The following is a 26914-nucleotide window of genomic DNA, read 5'->3' as shown; positions in this document are numbered from 1 at the left end:
CCACAAAAGGACGATCTCAAAATCGATTTTATTGCCCCTTTAAGAACGCGTTCGTGGATACCGATTTTTCCTCTTCTTACGAACTTACGAACTTCTTAGCTTCGTGAATCGGGCCTTTGGTGCGTTTGTTCCCCCCCCCCCTTTCCCCAAGCGCGCACGTGCTTTTGTTTACCCCTCACCTTAACCAATGATGGCTGCTTCGTCATCGCGCCTTCCTATACGTGTTCCCTCTCTCATCTTTGCGTTTTGATGCGCGAAAGACGCACTTTGGAACACTTCCTCGTCGTATACGTGTCCCTACTTTCCTGCCTGGCTTGGCTACTCCGGATAGAATCCAAATAAATAAAGAAAGATGAATGGGGCAGTGAAAATGCGTCGCATGACAACCAGCCTTCCGGGGATTAACAGGCTAAACACGCGCATCCGTCCCGCTGCATTTCGACGCAGCTGGCGACGAGTCATCTACGATGGTGTCGCGTATTCGCCTTTTTGAGTGCAGGCTGTCCTGTGTAGCACGCGCGTTTTTGCTTTCGCTACATGTGCGCAGAGTCTACACTTACCACGTGGCCGCACGCGTCGTTATAAACACCACGCCAACGACATCCGGGGCAGATCTAGCTGGAGCCTCGCACAGTGTCAGTTCAGTCTATAACCGTCTTCATTAAAATGGGAGATATGCTCGTCATGAAGCCTGAAGCCCTGAGGGAGGTGCACAAGACCACTTTTCTTCCACTAAATTACATAAAGAATACCAAGAACTATGTACTTTTCCGATTCCAGCAAGAGGAATTGCATCACATCTTCAACTCAGGTCAGTTGTTTTTCAGTTTCGTCGACGCTTTTGCGATCGCTCCACTTCTACGTCATGGGTCAACACCTCTTAGACAACAAGGCCGCAGCGCTACATTTTTGAGCGTCATCCCACAAAAAAAAACCAACGCGTGTTTTCACTGACCGTACCAGAGTTCCAGTCCAACGCTGGCGCAGCGCTCGTTTTCAATCTGTGTCCCGCTATGGCCCTCCATCAGGCGACGCTGAAATCTCAGCACTGCGGCCTTGTTTTCTAGAAGGCGTTTCCCAGGCTAATTTTGGCAGCTGAGCATCAATTTAAACACAGGTTACATGACGTAACATCATTAGCCATTAATATGGCCTTAGCAATACAACATTCGCGGCGCCGATTATTTTAATTTTTTAGCAAGCACAAGTGGTAATGGACACCAGCACGGTGCGACGAAGTTATGTGCAAGCAATGTAGGAAACGTGGGCCCAAAAGGGATACATCTACATAGTCGGTGACAGGTCAAAAACCCAGGCGAAGCTCCACCCTCTTTCTACCACTTCGGCGGAGCGAACGCTCGACAGGTATCGGGCCTCCTCTCCAGTGTTGCGCTGTTTCTAAGCAAGCCCCCACGATGTTTGGGCGCTGCGGATGGATGGACGGATGTTAATGGCGGTAGCCTGCGCCACCTACCCTAAGTACGGGTGCAGGAACCCGATTCGCTTGAAAGTAAGCGTCTGCGCATGCGTCCTGCCAAGAGCACGCAGCGCCACAGCAGCACCGTGACGTCAGTGCCGCGTGTTGGTGTATAGGGCTGTCACGGTTCGTCCGGGATGATGAGAAATCACTAGACTGAGACGCAGATTTAAGCATACACTTAAAAAAAAAATAATAATAAGTGAAGAGAGGAGAGAAAGAAAGGAAAACGAATCCTCGAAGAGCAAGAGACAAAAGAATTAGTCACTTAAAATACTTTCGTCATATACGCATAGTCACCTGCACCGGGCCAGGGCTTGCGATGGGCCGGGGCTTGGCATGCGCTGGTGCCCTTGACCGTACTTTATGGGCCCGATGCCTCGGCACGGTGGACGGAGGCGGTTATGTTCGAGCCTGGGATGCCGAGACGGAGATGTCCGTGCCGGGTTTCTTGACGCCGGAGCGGGGCCGGTGTGCGCACTACTGCTGAAATCGCCCCTTGCGCGCACTCTAAAAAAAGTCTGCGCGTCTACTTTCACGCACAACACTCGGAGAGCCAATCAGCGCAACTTGCGGAGGCAGCTCAGCGAATGACGATGCCGAAACATATGTTTAGACCAAAAAACGCAGTCTGAGTTGTGACTTTGAGCAATGCAAAACGTCACGCTTGCATTGCTTAATGTCACTGCGTTTTTTGGTCTAAACAGATGTTTCGGCATCATCATTTGCTGAGCTGCCTCCGTAAGTTGCGCTGATTGGTTCTCCGAGTGTTGTGCGTGAAAGTAGACGCACAGACTTTTTTTAGAGTGCGGCTTTGAATTCTGTCGTACCCGAGATCCCGATATGTTCGTCCTTCCCTTTTCTTCTTTTTCCAGTCGTCCACTCGGAGAAGCTGACAAGAGTCGTTTTACTTACTGAAGAAAAAGAGAAAGTTATTTGTGGATTTTAGATGTGCTCTCTTAAAAATGACTGCACGTCTACTTACCCGCAAAACATTCCACGAGCCAATCTCTGCGATCTACGAAATCAGTTCAGCGAATGATGATACAGAACGCCTCAAGAGTCAAAACTAAGTCTTCGCTGTGGCATTACGCAGTGCAAGCATGACGCTTTGCATTGCGTAATGCAACAGCGCAGACTTCATTTTTAGGTCTGAACGGATGTACCGTCTCATCATTCGCTGAGCTGATTTCGTAGATCGCAGAGATTGGCCCTTTGAGTGTTTTGCGGGTAAATGGACGCGCAGGTATTTCTTAGAGTGTACCATCATCAAGCTTTTGTGTTTTCGTTTCACCTTTCGTTGCGTCCTAAACTGTCCCCAAAATAAGGTGTTTTAACGGGCAATACAATTTCTCTGGTCGCCGAAGAGAATCATTTATTTCTCCAGAAGTCTCTTTTTTTCTTTTTTTTCTTTTTTGCGAACGACTTTTTTTATTTTTTATGTGTTTAAACTTTTAGTGTTAATTGCTCTTGTTTAACGCACGTTTTTACCTCTTCACCGACTACAATTAATATCTTTTTTCTAGAACACTCGCAGTACCTGTAGTACCAGTACGGCAACATTGCGGGGGTGAACAATAATAGCAAAAAAATCCTGCATTTGCAGCACTAAGAGTCGTTTCGTCTAATGCCTTCCAATGCTTAATTGTCCTAACAAGATGAAAAAAAAAGTAGTTTTGCGTTAATCTACAGCACTCACAGCGATTGCTGCGACACGTTACGGCGAAGTCATTTGGCATCGGCGTCGCGTTCGCGCACCGCGTAAACAAAAGCGTTCGAAACAAAATGGACATCTGTCCACTTTGCTCCCAACGCTTTTGTTCCTTTTTGGTTCCACTACGCGTGAAGGCGCGTAAGACGGTCGTTAGGGAGTTTTCGTAGATCGTTTTCGCCGTCCCGCAAGGCCCTCCGCAACCCGCTACGATAGCGGGAACTCCACAGTCAAGGCTATCGGCGCGGAGGCGCAGTAGCTACTTCTTCGTTGCGGAACGCTTAGCGGAAGGGGCAACGTGGTCTACGAAAACTCCCTGTTAACGCCGTGGCGTGGCTCAGTGATAGCGCCTCGGCTTCGCACGCAGCTGTCCAAAGTTCAAATCCCACGGGCGGTGGCCGTTCTTTGGATTTGCCAACATCGTCGACAGACACCCTAGGCCAACTATCAGCACAACTACAACAACACCAACAACGAGCGCCGATTCCCGTGTTGGATAAAGTCCATAACAGCCCGCGGGACAGATTCAGGAGGCCCGCGGGCCGGATTTGGCCGGATGCGGGCCGCCGGTTGCCGACCGCCATGTTGATGAGCAGCATCCGTTACTTTCGCCGTTCGTTTACACGCAGACGTTTCGTTTCTGGCGTCGGTGTCTCATTGAAGGAGTGGACGTGCTCAACTGCGATCATGTCATTGAGTACAGCGTCGCACCAGAGCCAACGGCGGACAGTGTCCGGATCGTCGCGTACGAGTTCTCCGCGCTACATACCCGATATAAAAGCATGCTTCGAGCAGTGCAGTATACGCAGCAAGTGCGCACCGTATCGCTAAAAACAAATATGCAGCGAGTCCGGAAACGATGCGGCGTACGCTAGGCCAGTGCTGGCGTCGGGGTGGTTTACCACACTGTGATTCTTTGTGGTGGTGATGATGATGAAAGAGCGCCCCCTATAGTTCGATCTTCTCGCCAATATTGTACCCCGCACTGACACCCGTCGTGACGTCTCTTTCTGATCATTTTGAAAATAGCGAGAGTGCGCGTGCTTACGTTTGATAGGCGTTGAAGATGCGCGAGAGCGGAGATCCCGAAAACCCCTTTTGTGCCGTAGCGCTCCGCTCTAGCTCCGGGAAGGAGGGGCTGCAGCGCTACTTTGAAACTGATTTTCTGCAGCCTCACTCTAAAAAAAGTATGTGCGTCTACTTTCACGCACAACACTCAGAGAGCCAATCAGCGCAACTTACAGAGGCAGCTCAGCGAATGACAATGCCGAAACATATGTTTAGACCAAAAAACGCAGTCTGAGTTGTGACATTAAGCAATGGGCGCGTTCAGTAGCGCCTCCCTTGCCTCCGAACGGAGTGCCTCGAGTCGGAGTCATCGGAGCGCCTACTGAACGGCAAAAAAACCCGCGGCTCTAAACCTGCTTTACGCAATTTCCGCTTCCTCCCCTGTGCCAGACGGTCTCCGAATAAACTGGAAGCAGACGATGGCGAGCACGATCGCTTTTCTTGGACGCCGGTATTGAAGAAGTCTTGACGAAGTCGTTGAAGAAAAAGCGGGTGATTGTACACATCAGCGCTGCTGTTCGAAGCGATGCAACGCGATCGAGCCCATCGAGCCCTTCGCTTGGCGGTGCAAAGGCAGCTACTGTTATAAAAGCCGACAAAAAACGTCGTCAGCACACGCAAAATACAGAACTCGGCAAATCTACCCCGCCGGTTGCGATACCTTTATACGGCCATACGTTTGTTCTGCCCTTCGTAACGAACTTCCTATAAAATGTATTCGTATACACACGGAAAGAAAATGTATTCGTATACACACGTATACGCTCGGCGATCAAGGTTTTGTCGGCCGAAGCGAGCGTCAGCCAACGTGCACCCCGATTTAGCTACGCAAACACAACATCAATCGGGAGCATGCTCTGCGTGAGTTTCCGACCAGCTACCGAATTCGCGTTCATACCCTGCCTTGCTCTGTTCAGCGCGGACAGGACTATCGTCGATAATCACCGAGTTTCCGTGCAATGGCGATCAAGACACGGCGTCAAATGAACGTTTACGTTGTTTATTAGCATATTCAAACCAAACAAAATACTGTCCAATGCATTTTCCGAAAGAGCCTTACCTGAAAAAGATATTCGAACGCGTTATTCGTCTTAACTTGAGCACTTTTCATTAACAAAAGCGAGCAAACCGGGCACCAGCGACAGAACCGAAGCAGCTTATCCCGCCATATTGTTTGTTTTTTCCTTTTTTAGCGCCGGAAATCGTCACCAGTCAGGAAATTACGTCATTTTAGCTCCTTTGACTCTACGTGCACCGTCTCCAGACTCGGTGCTTCGGAGCTTGACTCCGAAGCCCCGGAGTTACGTGCACCGGAAGTGACTTTTGGCCGTCCAGTGGAAGGAGTCAGTGACTCCTTGACTCCGGGGCCGCTACTGAACGCGCCCAATGCAAAACGTCACGCTTGCGTTGCTTAATGTCACAACTCAGTCTGCGTTTTTTGGTCTAAACAGATGTTTCGGCATCGTCATTCACTGAGCTGCCTCAGTAAGTTGCGATGATTGGTTTTCCGAGTGTTGTGCGGGAAAGCAGACGCACAGGCTTTTTTTTAGAGTGTTCCGCACACCAAACTGAAGAATCATCTCGATATTCGTGATCCTGCAGGAGGCGAAATGGAGACGATTTAAGTGTTTTTTTCCTCAAACCCATAACCGCTTCCATTTCCCAATAAATCACTAGGTAAAACTGCAAAAAAAACATCATACAAACGCCAGTCTGCGGAAGCGGTCTGAGACGTGTATTTTTACTTAATCATGTCATATTAATAATAATAAAAAAAAAAAACACTGCGTGAAAAGCGTATACATATGTATGGAGGGCAAATATGCTTCGACTCTGCTCGAGGCGTGTTCGCAGATGCTTCTATCTTGTCTGCAGCAACCACCGTGTCTTTTGCATGACGGGTAGCGCGACTGCGGCTTTCGAGCTATGCTCACTGAAAAGAGCAAGAACGGCACAGAGGAGCTTGAGCTAACCCGTGGTATATACACAACGCGAACTTTCTCCCTTCGAAAACGTTTGGGCGTCTCGTGCCCCGAGTGCGCGCGCGCAGCCGAAGCGCGTGCTGGAGGCTGGGCGTTCGAAAGACGCGCCCTGCCGTTCTCATTCTGTCGGTGACTATACGGAGCGCAAGTTCGTCTGCTCCCTTTTGCAGGGTTGCGGTGACGCCAGAAAGACGCCAAACTCCCGTTTGCTCCGCTGGAAGGATAGTGGGTACTGGGTAGTCCTTAAGACAGCTTGCTTCGAAGTCTACCCCCTATTCTTCAATCGGAGCCAATCGGAGTTCGGCGTCTTCCTGACGTCACCGCGAATAGCTCGCCACCCATAGAACACGGCGCTTATCATCGCACAATAGGCCCTTCCCGAAAGTCAGTCAAGCAACACTGAGAAACCGAAACCGCCGCCATTAGAGCGGCGTCGCACTTGAAGCGGGCTATGGCGGCTATGGCATCTGCCTGTGTAGGTACCGCCGGTACCGCTGACGTCTCATCAGCTTCGCCTTGGAGCATTAGTCTTGTCACGATTCCGCGGAGCTTCAATGAAGAGAAGATTGAGGCCTACCGCGCGTCGAGATTGGCGTCCAGCCGTCAAGTCGTCCGAAGCCAGAAGTTTTTCACCGAGGCCTACCTAGAGCCTTCGTCGATTCGAGTGTACAGGTAAGCATTGAAGCACGCCTGTTTCTTGTCCCCTGTTTCGACCTAAATCTGAGGGAATCCAAAGTTACAAACGTAAGCATCAGGCTGTGAGCGCGCCAGCTACGTGCGCGCGCGCTTGTGTCGTTGAACGCTTCGAAGCGCGTTAGGAATCATGCTTGCATTTCCATCTTCGGCATCTTCCGCACTGGGAAAATATGTTGAAACAAACCATAGTCGTTGCTTTCTCACAGTTTGACATGATGTTGCGAGACTCAGTGGCGTGCGAAGTGACGAGTGGGGGATTGAGTTCAAAACGGAATCGCTCGTGTCGTACGTCTGTTTTGGTCGTGTTGTTTCCAGAGCTGGTGGTTTCCCGTTGACGATTCGGTGTGTTTGCACGATCACGCTCGCGCAAAAGATAGTTCGAGCGAGTGTATACAACATATTTCCAGAGATTTAAGATCATGTCGCTTACTTAAACTATCTATGGAGCACATATGTGTGAACAAAAAGGCTAATGATCACATTTATTTTTATTCATTTCAGCTCACCTACTGGTGTTCACGCCAAAGCAAGTTGCTTCAGGAGCCAAAAGAAAGCAGCAAAGCCTTACCAGGTTTCTGTGAACCTCCTGCAGAGTGGAGTTGTGAAGGGTGCCGACTGTGAGTGTGCAGCTGGCAAAAGTGGGGCGTGCAACCACAGTCTGGCCCTCCTCAAGCTTCTCGCTTTGTTAAGAGCGAAGGACTATGAAGAAGTTCCCCCTGCAGTAGCCTGCACTGAGTTGCCCCAGCAGTGGCGCCGTCCACGAGGGGAAGCAGTTGCCTCCACAAGCGTGCAGTCGGTCGACTGGAGAAGCGTTCGAGAGGACGGGCTGGAAACCCCTATCACGTCCAAGTTGTATGATGCCCAAAGAAACGCGATGCACTTCAGTGATAGAATGGCCTCGATCCAAGCCCTTGGAGAGAGTCTCTATTCAAGTCAAGCCTCGCCCTTTGCAAAGCGCCTCCGAAGGGCAACTGCTGCTGATCCGGTCAAGACGAAGTTTGGCCTGGCTCCGGTTGGCAGTGTCCTGTCCTACCAGCAGGCGCTGGTGCCTTTCGGATACGAGACTTTCATCAGCCCGGAGGTGGGCCATGTCCAGGAAAGAAACCAGGCGCTGCCTTGTGAGCCGACCTTCTTCGACGCCTGCATAAACTGGAAGATGTCTGGGCTGAGCCTTCCCGTGGAACAAGACCTGCTCCTTAAGGTACCATACCTTTTTACACATAGCTGTGTTCTGATGCTTACAACAACACCGTTCATGCGGCAAATATATAAGAAGGAACAAGAAAAACAAAGGCAGACCAAAACAGCCTGAGAGTGTAATCTCCACATCATTCATTTTCAGGTGTTTATTGCAGGTACCAGCAAAGCAAACACCAACAAGTAATATTTGGATGTTCGCTTGCACCTTCGCAATAGATCTTGATATTGTCATGAATGGTGATCAAAACAAACAAAAATAAACAGGAAGGAGACACGTTTGATATGGCGAACTTGGGCTTAAAACAAAGGGTTAAAAAGAAAAGGTGTTGTAAGCGAGCGACGATGTCGGCGAAGAGGCAGAATCCGGCGCTAGCGTAAGACTGACCACGGCTTGCCACGTGGAGCCTCTTTTGTACACGTGTAAAAGGTTTGGCATGTAGAACAATCAGCGTAGAAGGCTTGGCATGTAGAACATTCTAACCACGAATCAGCAACATGGTTCTCGAATTTACCAGAACATCACATTACAGAGTCAACAAAAATGTGTACCTGCGGCCAGGCATCAAACCTTGACTTTTTGCATGGAAGACAAGCGCAATAAATGCTAGGCCACGAGCACGCTGCCTACTTGGTCAGCTGCACACACTGCATTATACGATGGTATCGCCTAAAGGGCGATTCACATACTTGCATTGAGTCCGACCGAGTGCGAGGGTTGCTATGACAACAGCTGTGTCGGCTCCAACAAAGCGGGGTAAAAATTGGTTTTGTTGGAGCCGACACAGCTGTTGCCGTAACAACCCTTGTACTCGGTCAAACTCAACGCAAGTGTGTGAATCACCCTTAGCACCATTCCACTCTAATTTCATAGTTTGCAACCACGCTGGTACCACCTTTCCGTCATTTGCACTATTCGTTTACATGCAAGTGACTTTTCAGTAGTTTTATATTTTGTGCTTTTAAATATCAGAAGCATGACGAGTGGCTCGACCAACGAGATAACTCAATATGCATGATTGGGGACGTGTTTGGATCGCTAGACTGTTTCTTATTGTGTTTTCTCTTTGGAGCCGCCCAAGTGAATCTGCCAGGGCCATTTTGGCTGCTGATGAGCCTATCGCCCAAACATCAGTAATGGCTGGCATGTGTAAAAATAGAGTACAAGCTGATGTTTCTTTATGTCATTCACTATTCTGGCTGGCACCATTGACTGCAACTCAAAAGAACTTGAAGAGTCCGAGTGGTAAAAGTGGCATACCGTTTCTCGCACACATAGGACCTTGTAGAACAAGAGCCTTTGCAAAACTGTCATGTTTGTAGCTGTGCCAGTGCTAGAAGCAATGCACACCAGCACAAGGTTATTCCTTCAAGTATTTTTAACTTTATTTATCCCTTGTTTACAACCGTCAACCCGTTTCAAAAAACAAGTCTGTGATGTGGCATTAGCTATTCACATAGTCGCTCATGGCCATGAGCTCCAAGCCACCATAGGCACCAATGGTGTGTAAGACCTTCGGCACCTATTTGTGTACCAGCAGAGAATTAATCAATTGCATGTTCGTTGTGACCTATGCGTTCAGATGTCGCCCCTTTCATGCGTTGGGTGTCAATGATTCCAACCAACTAACAAAGGCTACTATTTTCTCAGTCTCTCCTGGTGACTTCTACGGAGGCTAGATGTTTGGAGAGAAACACTCGACAACAGTCTAAAAGTCCGCTGTGGAAGGCAGCCCGGCAGACCCGACTCACAGCCTCCTGCTTTGGGGATGCTGCCACACGAGAGAGCTGGACTACGAAAGGCCTCATCAACTTGACTTCACCCAAGGATCTCTCTCACGTCCGTGCAGTCAGGTGATTATAAAATTTCCTTGGAGGAAACAGCTCTTGAATTAAAGCTTACATTAGAGCGTCACTTGGCGTGTTCGGACCCTGGGGTGCCCACAGGTTGGCGGAAGCCTATTGCTGGGAAGGCATTATGGCAGAACGAACTTCCCTCCATCCGAAGGAGTGGTGAACTTGTTCTGTGCATCTGCTTCTTCTCATAATTTACAACAAAAGAGAACACCGGTTTATATAACCAAGATGGCGGTGCTATCGACGCTATTTATGATGTATACACATGAGGGAGGTATTTCTGCAGAGAGTACCAAGTATTTCGTTGACCTGCGAGGGGGGAAAGCCACAAGGAGGAGGAAGTAGTGAGGAAAATCTGAGCGGGTGCTCGCACGACGGAATCGCATGTCTTCGGTGTCTGAAGTTCTTGTGCTCTCATGAGTCTGTTTGTGACAATCGCATTCTCAAGGCACAAAAGGAAGAGTAAAAAAATAAAAAAAACCAAAGAAAAGTGCTTTGCAGTTTATTGCAACTGCCGTTAGTCCTTTCCCAAAAGGACGGTGCCTTCCTGTTTTCGAGAATCTCTCGGAAGACTGTGAGCCACCTACAGAACCTTCGTGATTAACGTTTAGCTCTATCCGCGGGAAAAATATTCGTCGTGCAAGCACACCATTACTGTCATGTGTCTCATCAGTGATGAGCGATAAAACACAAAGCTCCCGATAAAGTGTCAGTGACCATGCAGCCATGACTGAGCAGTGGGTATGACTAAATTCAGTCTGAATGTGGGGTAGCCATTGCCGTGTTTGTGTCTAATTCCAGAGCCTTTTTTCAAATTCTTTCTCGGCATCCGGTTTCTGACCTTTACACGCCTTTTATATTCCAATAGGCATGGCATCAAGTATGAGCCGGTCGCCGTACAGCGCTACGAAAGTTCTTTGCGAGCCCTGGGGCATGACATCCAGACATTCCCCTGCGGCATTCTTGTTCGTCCAGACTGCCCGTGGCTTGGGGCGTCTCCGGACAGGCTCGTGTGGGATCCAGCGGAAGCGACTCCTCATGGAGTCGTTGAGGTAAAGTGTCCCTACACCCTGAAAGATGGAGGCCTCGACACTGCAGTCAATTTCTACATGGAGAAGGACGCTGCAGGCATATACCGCCTCAACAGGAATCGCAAGAACTACTACCAAATCCTTGGACAGATGGCTCTCTCTGGGCTGCCGTGGGGTGACTTTGTGGTTTATTCCCATCAGTTTTTGATTGTGGAAAGAATTTATTTTTCTGATAGAAACTGGTCAGAATGCAAGGCAGCACTAGACGACTTCTACTTTTCCGTCTTGCTTCCATACTTGTGCAAAAGTCGCGCATAATTGTGTAAAGCCAGTGCTTCACCTCAGAGCAACCGTGCCATTTTGTCATGTTAACAAGCAGTCTTTTTTTTTTTTATATCTTAAAGGGATACTACAACGAAATTTCGACGCTCATTTTCTGGTCTATATCTGTTCAAAGGAGCAGTATCACATCGAACATACCAATATCTTGTTAAAAAAGCCTCGAAAAGGAATTTTAAAACGATTAGCAAAGAACACCTGGTGGATGTCGCTAACGCCTCGCTTGTAATGCCCGTCTAGGAACCTTGACAGCTAGTGACGGTGAGTGTCTCGCCTCCGGCCACGACGACAGAAGAGGGGTAGGAGGAACTTCCCTCTTCTCGAGATGCCTTTTGTGTGTCGCAGAAGTCGCTATCGTCCCCCTACAAGATTAACCTGTCACTCAAAATTCGTACAAAAGCAGCCGCTTCGGTGGCTGGAGCGACTAGGCCATCCTCTCGACGTCAGCCTCTCCGTAGCTTTGCTCGTCCCAAGACGACCCATGTCACGTGGTCTCCGCTGGGCCTTCTCCGAGCGCTTGCCAGAGTCGGCCGTTTATAACGAAAAATACAGCCACCAGGCTTAAAATACAAACGCGCGATTGTCATTTTACGGATATTGTGGATCATATTCAACCTATTTTTGAACACGACAGGAGTATTCCCAATTTCGTTGAACTATCCCTTTAAACACAAGAGACAGATTGAGTCATACATGTTCAGATATGTCGACTACAAATTTGTCTCGGGCATTATTGGCATTGTTTTCTTTTCATAATCTTTTCATAAAACATTTTTCTGCACTTAGATATGTACTTTAGTTTTTCAATCCCAAGTCAGTCACGAGCAGTAAATACAAACACATCCATTCTCATGCTTAAATAGTTTAATGACAGCAGTAATTATCTTATGCTCATGCTTAATTTATTATTTCTAGTACAGCTGTCAGTAACCAAGTGAACTTCTGAATAGATTATCCCTATGTGCCATGCAGTAAAAGTTTTCTTTATACCTCTTGCTGAACAGACACATTAATTAATTCAGTTCAACCATTTGCCTTTCGTGCGTAGAATGAGTTACCTTCCTGAACTCATTGCGATCGTTACGGACATTGCACTGTCTCGTGAAAAGCTTCCAAATGTTTCTATATACTGTGTTTCCATGCTAGTGTAGAGTTCTTTTATGTGCACGGATCTGTCTTTGGGTGGTGTCACCCACACATTTTGCGTGAAAATGCTTTTACTGTTTATTTTGTCCGCGAGCATGTGCTCGAACCCCCATCTCCCTTCCCAATCTTCTCACTTTGGTACTACTACAGCACTATTTTGTTCCTCACAATTTCTTTGCATTTTTCTCTCAAGCGCGCTGTCAGCGTCGGTAACTACGAAAAGTGGCAAAGCGCACAGTGACATCTCAAGCACGTTTCTACCTGCCTTTTGTATGCCTTGTAGAACGCTCACTCTTTGACATCTTGCAGTGCAGGTGCATAACTTCAGCTACTGCACCAAGGTTCTTCTGGTGTGCAAATACCTCCATTTAAAATGTCGCGGACATTTCGGTTCCAGCATAATGCATTCCGAAATAAAATAGCCAATAGCCAATTCCTTGAGAACTAGTGAAAAGAAAAAGAAGCAATTATGAAATGAGGGAATGCGTGTTGCAGGGAAGCATCAATACCAATCGCCAAGTTCTATTTTTCGAAAGGAGAGTAGCAGCAGCTTTGATAGACCAGTGCCATTTTTCGAGGATGAAACTTGAATAAAATTGTCAGCATTTTAGTGAGGTTGTAGTGGCAAATGCAACACTTTGTCGTGTTTTTTTAAATGGATTTGTTGTATGGTGCTGGTGCAGACACCTCGAGAAGAAGTGACAAGACTGGGGCCTTGTTGCTCACAGTATTTTGCTTCTGTCTTTTAGGGTAAGGGCCCATTCACACACTTGCAACTGAGTACGACCGACTGAGACAAAAACCGGTCTTTAAGCCTCTTGCAACGGCTTACAACTGGATGCGCCGCTGTTGAGCTGGTCGCAAGCCATCACAACAGTATTGAAAACCAGCCTTTCCTCGGTTGGTTCTAGTCAAATGCAAGTGTGTGGGCGGGCCTTAAGAGGGGTCACACAGCAGCACCTACATCCACTTTCTCCTCATGTAGTTGACAGCAGCGCCACATCCGGTCATCTGTTTTGTTTTTGCGAGCCATAACACTGTAGGTGTGCTCCGTGGTACGTCCCGAATGGTTGAACTCGTGAGCAGATGTGCCGCCGAGGCTAACCAAAGTATGGCTCGGACTGCCCCCCCGAGTACAGGGTTGCCCCAGAGCACAAGTGTGTAGTGAAATGTACAGTATGGCTAGGACTGCCCCCAGAGTACAGGGTTGCCCCAGAGCACAAGTGTAGTGAAATGTACAGTATGGCTAAGACTGCCCCCAGAGTACAGGGTTGCCCTAAAGTGTAGTGAAATGTACATATGCAAGGCACAAGCCTAGGCTGTAACATATGGTCGACGCCAGGCTAAACAACTAAAATGTGAAAAGCTCCATTCTTATGTTCATCTATCGTGCTGTGTTCCACAGTTCCGCTGGGGCATGCCAGATGCCCGTCGTTGGTTTGGCACGTAAAACCCCCAAGTTTGACTTTTGGCAAGATATGTAAAACACGTAGAGACAAAGTTGAAGGAAAGCTTTATGGTGTAAGGAGGACCATTGACGTCCTCAAACGCTTAGGCAGAAATTAAGCAAAACGAATACAGCTAATCCAGAGCAGTGCTACCATCCTCATGCTGGCGTAACAGGGGGCTCTGAAAGTTTGTCAGTATCGTGCAAATGGTCCATATTTCATTCACTACTGGCCCGAGTGACAGGGGGATGGCACGATCAAAAATGTGAAAGCTTTTGATTCGCTGTATTCTCCTTTCCACGTGTATGCGAAGTGATGCAATGCTCTCAGTTTCTTTGACTTGAGTCTCCGTGAATGTACCCTGGCCAAGAAATGGAGGGATATTGAGCTGTACATTGATCTTCGCCAGGAGCTCGGAAATCAAAAATCCTTTATCGGCCATGACCGAGTCATTCTCATCAAAGGAACGCTCCAGAAATCCGCTCTGCCGTACGCATTCCTTGTCCGACATTGACCCCAGAAAGAGTTGCGACACAAATGTCACAGCTCCATCTGGAGATATCCCTACGAGTCCCTTAAAGGTGTTCGTCGACTTGTATGTCGAAAAGCTCGCGGATTGAAGCACAAGGGAGCTCGGCACTTGGCACTTGATCTCGGTTGCATCGAGGATAACCCGTGTTGTTGGATACTTTTCTTTAAAAGCAGGTGGCATGTCCTCGTCGACCTCCTGCCGTGTTGCCCACAGGGGAAGTTGTGATAGGTACAGGTAGAGGTAACTGATCCACGTTATGCAGAGTCTTGACACCGTGGAGACTGAAATCCCAAATCGGTACGCCAAGTCCTTCTCAAGAAGGCCAAGCCGAAGGCGGACTAACACTAAGAAGAGCTCGTCGTGAGGGGGCAAGCTTCGTGGTCGCCCCTGTTTGCTGCTACCTCGGGAGTAGGAGGTTGACCACACCTTGATGTTTTCACCGTTGCTTCCAGGATTCACATACTTTAGCAAGGAAAGGTAGGCACCATAGTTTGGCAGTCCCGTGTAAAACAGCACATCATCGGGGCTGTCCTTGAAACATTCTATTGAGAATTTTCGGCTCAGTTTCTCTTCCATTTTCTTCTTCGATTCTTCTAGAAGTTCAATGTGCCTTGTTAATTTTTGGACCTCATTTCTGGCTTCAGCGAGCTCTTCTCGAGCTTCTTGGAGATCAGACGTCAGCTGACTCACTCGCGCAGCTTGTACGGCGACTTGCCCTTGAAGTCCTGCAGCCAGCACGCATACCCCTGGATGTGGTGGAGGCTGGTTCTCAAAAACTGCTGTGCTGTCGCATTCATCGTCTGCAGCAGCAGCAATCATGTTGATGGGGTTGCTTACTGGTTGAGTGTTGCGCCTCTGAACTTTTCTTCTCGGCACTTTCGGAGCTGAGAATCGGAATGTGCTGGGCACAATCCCTTCTTTTAGGAACTTCCTGCCATTCACGTAGCCAGGCAGGAAGTCTTTGTCCTTGAAGTGTTTGGAGCACACTTTTGTCGACTTGGAAACCTTGAAATGCTTCCCTTCATCTCTCCTTATAGCAACAATCCACTTCTTGAACAGCTCCTTGTCCTTTGGAAAGCCGAAGTAGGAAACCTGCATAATATGATTATATAATTAAAATAATGCAGGTGCAACATTGCAAAGCACACATATTCTTTTCTGGCTGTTATACTAAGAGATGTCTTCTTTAACAGCTATCTCTCTCTTTATGAACAACTGAGTGTATTGAGCTATAGGAACTGACGTGATAAGCTTTAACAGATTATCTTGTATCCCTGTCGGTTTGTCTCAACAAGCAAGCTGCTTAAACTGCCCTAATAAAGTCATGCTTCCCATTCCACCCATGTGTATATTTGATTTACTCTACAGTGCTGCCGTCACCTCACTGTTCAATCATTCATTCATTAGTTTATATCATGGCACACAAACATGACTGTGTAACTGGCCTGCAATGTAATAGGGTTGTAAATGAGGGGGCTCTATGCTAAGGGCAACCTTCTGAGGCAACGTAGTTCCTTCTGCGCTTCCAGCACTCTTTAAAGCTATTATTCACTTTGCCAAAGGAAATGGTCCCTGGTATAGCAGATAGTTGCTGTACTGCTTCAGGTCAGGATTCACAAGCATGCTTCACAGTGACGCACCATGAATCCTGCCAAGAAATTCTGGGTTGGCGTAACAAGGACGGGCGCGAGCAGTCCTAGCGGTGTGAATTTCTCGAGCGACTGCTTCTGGGATCTGGCGTGACAAGAACGAGCGCGACTCGCGAGCAGTCCCAGCGATGTACACTTCTCGCGCGAGTACTTGTCCAGGCAAAATATTTTGCAAAACTACGCCCTGGTGCTCGTACCATCGATTGAACTTTACACCACTGCACCGCAAAACGTTGCTACAAATAAACTCCCAGTACTCGGTAAAGTTCTCAGATATTCCCGCGGCTACAAAGAGTGATATTTGCTTTGCGAAAGATCACTGGTGCAGCTCAACTATATTTCAAGATTATGCTCCGTGGACGCGAGTTATCCTTTTATGACTTTGTAGTCGAAAACATTCGTCATGAGTGCTTTCGACTACGAAGCGGCGAACACACGCCCGATACTTTTGAACGTGTTGACCTATGCAACTAAATCGAGCAGCGTGAGTCCAGCTGACTTTTCAACCAGACCTTGCAACAGGTTAACTTTGATTTAATGTGTTATCAGCGTCCTAGTGCAGTTCCTTTGAAACTCTCACCCCGTGCGAACGGATGGCGGCTGCCTCTTCCGCGCGGATCTGCCTAACCATCTTCACTTCATCTTCACAACGATAAAGTACTATGTTCACAACAATGACTTACCTTATTTTTTTCTTCATCTTTTGGTCCTCTTTGGCTGCATTGGGGGACGCAGCAGTGAGTCGGCATCTCACCAATATAGCACTGAGCCGAGCGGTGCGAAAACTCGACGACGCAGTAATGGCGGATTTTGTGTAGTTCGCTCGTTTGGCACCAGAGGCGCTCACTTTTGGGAAGGGCCTATTCCAAAGGGCCTCGGAGGTCGGTCAATGCCGTAAATGGAAGCGTTGACGATTTTTTTCAGTTCGAGGGATTGTCATGAAAGTTAGACATTAAACACGCGCTCACGCGTGTTTTTAACATTGACGTTTTGTTTTTGGTGTTTCCAGAGTACACCGTTATACTGTATCCGGGATGAGCTTTATTACTCTTATCAATCTTCTCCTTCGCCAGAGTAGTGTTTTCTAACAGATTTTACTGCAAAAAAGAATACAAAAAATAAACTTATTTTTAGGAGCCACGCGCCCACTCATTTTATTGTTCGGAACATGGGTGTGGAGTCAAGGCGAAGGCAACGCCTGGGGAAGAGAGAAAGGGCCAGCACTAGGAAGGCGGCACGGGAGAGGAGGGCAATGGATAGTGAGGGGAGAAAGGGAGAGCACTAGGAACGTTAGAGAGGAGAGCAGGTTTCTCTCCTCCTACCCAGCCTTCCTAGTGCTTGTACTTCCTCCCCGCGCCTGGCGTTGCCTTCGCCTGTACTGCACAGGTTTCGGTGTGTCCATAATCCAGTGTGTTACACTGTGCCTGGGATACAATTACATTTATGACGCATATCAATCATCTTTTTTTTTGTGTGTGTGTGTGTGCTTTTTAACAAATTCATTAGCCAAAAAATATATCACCTTTTTTGTTTAGCAGTGGAGAGTAAGTGAGCTTGTGTGTTGATCCGAAAGCGAAATCGTCGCTTGCTGTTAGACCGGAGACGAAGAACGCCTCAGTCTAGTAAATATATAGGCACGTGCGTAAAAAATACATGTATATTTCAATGCGTCGCACTTTCCCGGATATTGCAGACGACATTGCACATCACGATGACATCCGACATTTGACAGCACCAGCCAGAACAATCAAACCCCACGCACTATAACTGGCGTTGCGACGATAGAGCATCACCTACGATAGAGCATCAGCGCTGTACAGCCTTTTTCGGTCGTAAAACAATGCCCCTTTGAAGTCGACGTGCGGCAAAGTCAGTAAACTGTAAACGATTCAGTTTTTTTTTTTAAGTATTAATACGCAATTTTGTTTGTAATGCACTGCGTTTCTGCATTAATAACGGAACTACAACAAATGCTAAGCATATTTTTCTTCTATATTCGTAAAATGCATTGAAAGATTATCATTTTGATATAGTTTGCGTCATTTTAATGAAGTAGTTCGTTTGTAAGTAATTTGTGAATATGTCTCTAAAACGTGCTTATTTGGTCCGGGTCATAAAAAATATGACACGGACCATCATTACACGATCTCATGTGGGAACACACTATTTCTTCTCGTCCTTGGTCTATCTTCACGCTCTCAGTCTTACTTTCTTAATTCCCACAGCGTAGCTTTGGCTATGCTTGGCTATAGAGAAGTATACAGTATTTTCCGGGCTATAGTCCGCGGACTATACATGTTTAAAAGTTGAAATTTCTGGCTGTGCGGACTATCTACGCGTGCGGACTATACAGGAATTGTGTTTTTCAATATCGTTTATTATGACGAAACGTGACGAATTCTGTGCACGAAAGTGTATGTTAATGATGATTTATGCACATTATAGGCTTTATTGTGAGCTAAAACGCAGACATTTGTAAACGTGTGCCATCTATGAGAAGATTTTCGTGTCGACTAAGCACCAGGGGCGGACTATGCACCGGGTGCGGGCTATGCACCGGGTGCGGGCTATGGACCGGGTGCGGGCTATCTAAGCAAAATCTTTTATTTTTGACCCCAAATTTCCCCCTGCGGACTATACACCGGGTGCGAACTATAGTTCGGAAAATACGGTACTTGAAGTGAATCTTGGTTACTTAGTTTACTAACGCTACGGTGCCTAAACAGAGCGCAAGTTCGTCTGCTTCTTTTGCTGGAGTTGTGGTCACGTCAGAACTCCGAGCTCTCATTGGTTCCAATCGAAGGATAGTGGGTAGAACTCATAACATGCTGCCTTGAGGTCTACCCACTATACTTAGCTCTGTGAATTGTGCGACCGTCGTGATTGCAACAATGGTGTCAATGCCGCGAAGATACCTACACAGGAAAGAATTTGCGAGCCATTTGGCTGGCGGCAATCGGGCATTCGGCTCGCATCAAGTTTGTCCAGGTTTATTCCCGTCATTTTGCTTCGAAAGGAAAGTAGCTCTCAATTTTTCAGCGCACCTGGCCTGCCAATGCGAATATTTTTAGGTCGCGTTTAAGTTGTGCCTCATGGCGCTCACCTCCCTTGCTCCCGGATGCCATTCGGAAAAAATAACAAGAACTGGAAAGCCGGAAGGACTACATATTATATTGTTGACTATTTTTAGTCCTCCCGGTCGCTTTTACCCCACTTCGACAGACGCTGACAACAGCTTGTACTGGACCGTGACTCGTGCATGATGGAACGCCAGAACGCTGCCTTCATGGTCGCGTCTTCCAAGCGTTGCAGACGTTTTTAGACGGGGGCGGAATAGCAGACGGACGAAGGCGAAAGAGGAACGCTGACACGACTCTTTTATGTCCGCGTCCGTGCATGGCAGACGATGACAGACGGTGGTGTGGAATAGCAGACGATACCAGAGGCTGCTGCGCGTCTACTAACACGACTAACAGGTGTTGTCAGACCTCCAGACTAGGCGCACCGGATGTCGGGAAAATGGAGACAGTAGGCTTCCGAGCATGTTCGATCGAGTAGCCAAGCCAATACACTATAAAAAAAAGTCTGTGCTTCTACTTTCACGCACAATACTCGGAGAGCCAATGAGCGCAACTTACGGAGGCAGCTCAGCGAATGACGATGCCGAAACGTATACGTTTAGACCAAAAAGCGCAGTCTGAGTTGTGACATTAAGCAGTGCAAAACGTCACGCTTGCATTGCTTAATGTCACAACTCAGTAGTCTGCGTTTTTTGGTCTAAACATATGCTTCTGCATCATCATACGCCGAGCTGCCTCCGTAAGTTGCGCTGATTGGCTCTCCGAGTGTTGTGCGTGAAAGTATACGCACAGACGTTTTTTAGAGTGTACAGCAGTACGTGGTAATGGGCGGGGCCACTGATCTGTGGGCGGGGCTTAGAACGGGCCGTGACCTCCACCAAAATTGCGTCTAAACACGTAAAAATTGCAACAACAACAACAACAACAAAATCTTTTTCGTACAAAAATTATGACCTTCGAAGTTCAGAACGTGCCCATCTCTTTCTTGCAGACCTCATCCAAGGGAGCACGCTCGTGGACATCGGCTCTGGTCCGACGGTCAACTTCGTGCTCTCGGCCACGAAGAAGTTCCGGGACATTGTGGTCAGTGACCTGGTCGAGAGTAACCGACTCGAGGTGGACAAATGGCTCAAGAAAAGCGCAGACTCGGTCGACTGGTCGTTCCGGGCCGAACAAGTCGCCGAACTGGAGGGACACCGGTGCGCATATACACCAGCACGTTATTTACAAACAAGCCTGCGTCCGGCACGCATGCGCAGAAACTAGATTCGCGCGAGGTGAAGAGTCTGCGCATGCGTAGTGCCGACAGCAGCGGCACCGCAGGGGCGTGACGTCAGAGAGTTGGGTCGGTGACTTTGCGGAGCGCTAGTTCGTCTGCTTGTTGCTCAGAGGGTTTCGGTGACGTCAGAACGATGCCGAGCTCTGAATGGCCTTGATTGAAAGGATAGTGAGAAAACCTGAATACTAGATGCCTCAAAATCTAAAAACACTATTTTTTTTTTAATCAGCCAATAATAGTTTGGCGCTCTGATATCATTGAAACCTCTGTGCAAAAAGCAGACGAACTTGCGCTCCGCATACACCAACACGCGACCATAGCGTCACTCCGCTGCGGTGGTGTTGCTACCGGCATGGCGAATGCGCAGAACCTTCCCTTCACGCGAATCTGGTTTTTGCCCACGCCCAGTGCTTAAACCTGGTGTGGGCGGGCGCTGACCTGTTTGTAAACAGTGTGTTGGTTTATAATTCATAAACCCTTTCCGCTTGCTCTCGTCTCCATATTCACTTTTAGTTCGCATATCCAGCACGCGGAGCAGAAATAAAATAAAAACAATACATTACAACTTAGACTAAGTTTAAAACAATATTACGAGGACACCTGAGTTGAAACCCTTCCAAAAATTACGTCCTGCGCGCTGCTATCTTTGTCTGCTGGGCTGTGGAACGCCTTCTGACCACGAGCTGCAGCTCTGTTGTGCGTATATCAGACGTTGCGCATGCGTTCACAGCTCAGTGACTCGGCATTTTTCGCGCGGGGGATAAGCCCTGGAAAGGTCTATACTTGCAAACGTGTATTGGCAAAGAGAGTGGTGGGACCCTTTATCCAGCCGTTGATCCAGCTTGTTTGCAGCGCGCGGTGTTTGCCCAACACGAGGGCGGTGGATTCTTTACGTCAAGAACCTCGATCGAGCTCTGGGCATAGATTGCTCGCAAGTGCCGTGTCAGCGTTCGGGCGGTGCTCGTGTTCAATCGGCACTGACCGAACACGAATCGCAGTCAAACGCTGACGCAGCGTTTAACTATACGTCAGCCGAACGCTGCGTCAGAAACAAGCAAGCCGTTTATGTTGGCTGCCAATGCAGCTTGAAGGAACGACCTCGGATGACACAGTGTGTCCAACTTCGGTCCCAGGACATCTTTGGGACACAATGCCGTTCTGGGGAGCTCAAGGGGATCACGTGTGCTGTTAAGCCGTGGGTGCATACGGACATGTTAGGAGCATGCATATGACATATGCATGAAGCAAACATGATTGGAATATACGTGAAGGGTGTCCGCGGAGAATTCTGTCATCATGTCTGTAGCAAACTCCTTCTTTCACTTGCAGTGACACCAAAAAGGGAGCGTTAGAAATCATGGAGCGAGCACGACGTGCCATCAGCAAGGTAATCCCCTGCGACGTCCTGGAGCCAGGAGTGCTTCCGAAGGAACACAAGAAACCGTTCGACGTCGTTCTTTCGTGCAACTGTCTGGAGGCGGCGACGGCAGACCCAGAGTCGTTCGGACGTGTTCTGGCGAACATGGGTTCCCTGGTGAAGCCTGGAGGTTTCCTGGTCATGGTCGGCACGGGAGGAATCACCTGGTACGAAGTGGGCAACAAACCCCTTCCCATGATGGTACTCACCGAAGAAATCATCAGAAAGGCAGTGACGGATGCGGGATTCGAGATCGTGAGGTTTCGCACCGGAGAATATGACGGCCCTATTTTAGAAGACCGAGGCAAGCGATTCGGATGGGCCATGGTAGCCCGCAAGTCTTGATCGCTCTTCCAAGAAGAGCGAGTGCCTTCTTTTAAAGTTCATATTAAATACAACATTGCACATTTATCTGAATTCGCCTCGGAGCTTCGTGGTAATTCTTTTTTTATTGGCAGTTTGAAAATGCCTAATAAAGACGTGCAAATATAAGTCAATTGCGTTCTTACCTTATACCCTTTAACAGGAGCGCAATATTCTGAGTTCTTGCAATTTATGTCACACCTCAACCGTCGCTCTTAATATATTTAGTCGCCTACTCAGAGTAGACTCTGACAAAGAGCCAAATTTCCCGAGACTCTTCCATAATATTTTAACGCGATGGCGTCAACGAGTCGTGCTGAAGAAAATCGGTGGCGTGCCGCGAAACTCCTAATTCATCGATAGGGTCATGACGTCACATTCACATGACCTCGCGCGGGAATTTCAAACAACCCACAACGCTCACGTGAAACGTGACGTCACGCGTGGAATGAAAGTGATTAAAAAACCATGACATGTAATGCGAGTTAAAGGTCGCCGAGTGTCTCAAACGATTTCACTCCATAAAGTAACTCAGTTGCCTTAAAGAAAATTTCGAAGGATTTTATGCGGGATACGAACCCACGACCCTTCGGTTGCGAGTCAGACACGCTACTACTGGGCCACGCAAGGCACGGTTGCACGGCTTGGGAACAAGCAGAGGAACATGGCGGCGCCTCAGGCAGTCATATCGTCGGCGGCCGCAAACTCTGCAGTAGCGAAACGTGGCCGCCCACGCCAGTACACCGCAGACGAACTAAGGGGGCGGAAGAACGACAATCATGCTTTCGCATTCACAATAAAAAATGCTTAAATGTCTTTCGTGTTTTTTTTTTTTTTCGTGGTTTGGCTGTTTGCAAATTGCTTTCTCGCCCACAACAAAAAAAAAAAGGGGGGGGGGGGGCACTGACACAAAGAATTGAAATCTCCATGCGAGCAATGTTAGGGAAACTCCCAAGTTCAAAATGTTTCCTTCCAACGAAAAGAAAGAAAACGGCCATAGTGCACGCGGGCTGGTTTAGCGGACCTGTGCGCGTTTCCTTTTTGTTCCTCTACTCTTCCTTTGCTTCCTTCTGGCCGAGAGGGAGAGATGATTTTGTATCAACTTCAGGGACCAAGATAATTTACACTGGGGACAAAGGCGAAGTTTGGGGAAGCCGTCGCTAAGTCACAGCTTAACAATGGACCAGCAGGATCTAGCTGACGTTTTGGGTGTCGAACGGAGGCCTTGCGAACGCGTTGTTTTTTTAACCGCTCTGTCGCGCGCCTATTTGAAAAAGGTGGATTGAAAGGTTTATAGCGCGGAGGACGACATCTCGGAAACGAGGCATGATGTCCGATGAGACTTTTGAGAGCCAGATGTTGCTCAAAGTCACAAAAGTGTGAGTGGCAGATCCAATAAAAATCTTCCATAACACTTGTCTTGTTTCTTACCCTAGGACAGTAAGGTTGAAAGTATAACGTCGCGAAAGGAACTGATTACTTTTTGAAGTAACGGCCACCTACTTTTATGGAAGGGTAATTCTAACTGTAATTAGTTACATTTAGCCATAGTTCCTTTTTTTAGTAACGTGTACCAGTCGGGAACGGGCCACCAAATGCGAGAAAGAGCAGGTGGTGAGGAGCACGGTCACGTGACCCCCAGGGGAACCGTGACTGGCTGAACGCGCTGCGCTTCAATTAGCGAAAGGGAGAGCGTATGCCGCCTGCGATAAACATTCGCATGCTCCGTTCGTTTTCGACAACGCGACACTCGCCCAGTATAAGTCCAGTACAGCTGACGCTGTAATACATAACATATGCGAATATTGCCTCTCTTTAGAAGTCAGTCGTTTTCGATTGCATTTGTGAAGAGACGGGCACATGCACCCGATTAATAAAGTGTCATTGACGAAAGCTGGCTCAAGTAGGTTTCAAGGAAGCATGGTGCGAAATCAGGGTCACCTACACTCTAAAAAAAACAACAGTGCGCCTACTTCCCCGCAGAACACTTGGAGAGCCAATCACCGCAACTTACGTGGGCAGCTCAGCGAATGACGATGCCGAAACATATGTTTAGATCAAAAAACGCAGTCTGAGTTGTGACATTAAGCAATGCAAGCGTGACGTTTTGCATTGCTTAATGTCACAACTCAGACTGCGTTTTTTGGTCTCTGCGTTTTTTGGTCTAAACATATGTTTCAGCATCGTCATTCGCTGAGCTGCCTCCGTAAGTTGAACTGATTGGTTCTCCAAGTGCTGTGCGTGGAAGTAGACGCACAGACTTTTTGTAGAGTGTATGATTGATCTTCACTCGACAAACACCCACCGCCCGTGTAGCAGCGTGGGAAAGTTTGGCAGAGGTTTGGTGGCGACTCAGTTAAACAGAAAAAAGAAGAAGAAGACTGTTAGTATCAGGATCGCTGCATTCTACGCTCCTCGAATTTTCAAATATTTTGTGGAAAATCAGCCACTCCCTGTCGGCCACTGCCACCCCAGGGGCTCACGGCTGCCTGCTGGGTCCCCGGAACCCGAAGGTAGTACCCGGAGGCTTTTTCGGACTCCACAGCTTCGACTTATGACTCACTTAGACACGCCTGGAACAAGCGGTGACGTTCTTTCTCATTGCCGCAAGAAAGATGCATCGACCGCAGATAATATGCGCCCACGTAACCCAGTGAGACGTAGAAAAGAAAGAGACGATGAAGAAAATGAAAGCGTCTCTTCAGAATCTACGATCATCGCCGACGATAATGACACTGGTGACCTAATGGATGACAACGAAGATGGCTTCATCCTCGTGGAACATCGCCGCAAAAGAAGCACTGGCGTGCCAGTTCTTCTGACTCCGAAGGATGAGACTTGCCGCCTACAGCAACAGAACCCATTACACCTCAGCAGCGCGATCAGCGCAGCAGCAGGTGGGAAACTACTGCGCCACCATTTCACGGCACGTGGAGGTCTCCGTGTGGAGATCGCCGAGGAGGAAGCAGTCAGACGATTGCTAAAAGTGAAGAATCTGTGTGGCATTGAAGTTCAAGCTTCCGTGTCCGCAACATATCTACAAAATCACGGACTCATCAGGGGTGTTCCCGAGTGGTACTCAGACGCTCAGCTGTTAGATTACCTTGCGCCAGAGGGAGTGATTGCTGTTCGGCGTCTCTTTCACCGACATGGTCAACCTGGAGCCGCAGCTATTACAACGGACAAAGTTCTCCTAACCTTCCGTCCAAACACTGAAAGGCCAAGCCAGGTAAATCTTGGCTTCACAAGACATGACGTAGTAGAGCACGTAGTGCCCCCACCACGCTGCTTCAAGTGCCAAGCCATAGGACACGTAGCAAAATACTGCAAAGGGGAAACAAAGTGTAAGAAATGTGGAGGTCCCCATGACATTACCTCTTGCTCTAAGGAGGTCACCGTAAAATGCGCCAACTGTGGTGATCCTCACCCCGCAAGCTACGTTAACTGCAAGGTCAGACTTGCAGCACTGGCACGTACTAAAGCATTCCTTCGTGGACCAAAACCACAGCAACAGGAAGTTAAATTTTCAGCAGGCCCAGATGACTTCCCACGGCTTTCCCCGATCGAAGATGCCTCGTCGGAGACGCCAACTATCTTCCAGCCTTGTAAACCAAGAAATAACTCACGGAGGAAGCCCAAGAAGCCTGGAGGAAAAAGTTACAGAGCCGCTCTTTTAGACGCACGTCCGAACGACTGCGGCGTTATACCATCAAAAGAGACCGTGACGCCTGCAGGTTCGAGGACCTCCACCAGCGGCGGAACAAGTGGTTCAACGGAAGAATCAAAGGTGATTAAAACTTCTCCGGCAAGCGCAACACTTCCTGAGCGTGAAGATGCCGCTGAGAGTCCCAAAATGACAATCGTAAAAGCAGTATTTGCAACTATCAGAAAAGTCATGGAAGGTCTACCAGCAGGAGAGGTCAAAACGGCCCTTAAGGGTATATTGTGCCTAGAGGCCATCCTTGCGCTATAATCAAGAAATAAATTGTCACAACCGGCAACTTGAAGACAATACACTTTCGACAATATAACAGAGGAAAACTGCAGGCACAGATAACAAATCAATATGACTGGTAAACAAGAATACTTAACAATACTCCAATGGAACTGCAGAGGTCTGAATTCAAAACTCTCTGAAATCAAATTATATATCAAACAGCCGCCAATACCCGTTTTGGCTTTTTCGGAGGCTGGCCTCCGAAGTGGTTGTTCCTTATCTGGGTACAAGACTTACACGTGCCCATCAATTTCGACTTTTCCGAATGGGAGCGCAGCCCTTTTTATTCGCCGAGAGCTTCCCCAGTGTCAAATCCCAACCACTGATTTATGTACGGAAGACGCAGAATTTGTTGCAGCTAAGGTACGCATTGGAAAGAAAGCGGTACTTGTTGTCTCTCTAAACATACGTCCCGGAAGCAACACGGACATGTTCGACCGCTTCCAAAGCTGGTGTCTACAACATCGCCAAGACCTTATCATATGCGGAGACTTCAACGCGCATCATACAATGTGGGGTAACGTACGATTAGATCGCCGAGGAAGGAAACTCGAAGAACTTTTCGATGAAGTAGGACTTGTGGTGGCAAATGAGGGCAGCCCGACATACTTGCGAGTACCATCGACTTTTACAGCAATAGATGTT

At 48.1% G+C, this 26914-nt stretch overlaps 2 protein-coding genes across 2 annotated transcripts; both read left to right on the top strand.

Moving 5' to 3' along the window:
- The first annotated feature begins 564 nt into the window (after positions 1–564).
- LOC115330624 (nicotinamide N-methyltransferase-like) lies at positions 565–22401 on the top strand. The gene is made up of 3 exons (XM_029992497.4): positions 565–811; positions 20205–20412; positions 21822–22401. The coding sequence occupies exons 1-3, from the start codon at positions 667–669 to the stop codon at positions 22252–22254; spliced, it is 786 nt and encodes a 261-aa protein (XP_029848357.2). The 5' UTR covers positions 565–666; the 3' UTR covers positions 22255–22401.
- On the top strand, positions 7548–11424 carry LOC121046439. Its single transcript, XM_040500675.2, has 3 exons — positions 7548–8135; positions 9783–9985; positions 10857–11424. The coding sequence occupies exons 1-3, from the start codon at positions 7809–7811 to the stop codon at positions 11335–11337; spliced, it is 1011 nt and encodes a 336-aa protein (XP_040356609.1). The 5' UTR covers positions 7548–7808; the 3' UTR covers positions 11338–11424.
- Positions 22402–26914: the final 4513 nt, after the last annotated feature.

This window comes from Ixodes scapularis, unplaced genomic scaffold, assembly GCF_016920785.2.
Source record: "Ixodes scapularis isolate PalLabHiFi unplaced genomic scaffold, ASM1692078v2 PGA_scaffold3__209_contigs__length_174095766, whole genome shotgun sequence".
Taxonomy (NCBI): Eukaryota; Metazoa; Arthropoda; class Arachnida; order Ixodida; family Ixodidae; genus Ixodes; species Ixodes scapularis.
The sequence above is the reverse complement of the archived record's forward strand: the minus strand, read 5'-3'. Positions and strand labels throughout refer to the sequence as shown.

Excerpts from the sequence above, each read along its gene's own strand:
- LOC115330624 (XM_029992497.4), top strand. The coding sequence starts at position 667 with ATGGGAGATATGCTCGTCATGAAGCCTGAAGCCCTGAGGGAGGTGCAC. Across the intron at positions 812-20,204 it reads GCATCACATCTTCAACTCAG|ACCTCATCCAAGGGAGCACG; the intron begins GTCAGTTGTTTT and ends TCTTTCTTGCAG. Across the intron at positions 20,413-21,821 it reads GCCGAACTGGAGGGACACCG|TGACACCAAAAAGGGAGCGT; the intron begins GTGCGCATATAC and ends TTTCACTTGCAG.
- LOC121046439 (XM_040500675.2), top strand. The coding sequence starts at position 7,809 with ATGCACTTCAGTGATAGAATGGCCTCGATCCAAGCCCTTGGAGAGAGT. Across the intron at positions 8,136-9,782 it reads AACAAGACCTGCTCCTTAAG|TCTCTCCTGGTGACTTCTAC; the intron begins GTACCATACCTT and ends CTATTTTCTCAG. Across the intron at positions 9,986-10,856 it reads TCTCACGTCCGTGCAGTCAG|GCATGGCATCAAGTATGAGC; the intron begins GTGATTATAAAA and ends ATATTCCAATAG.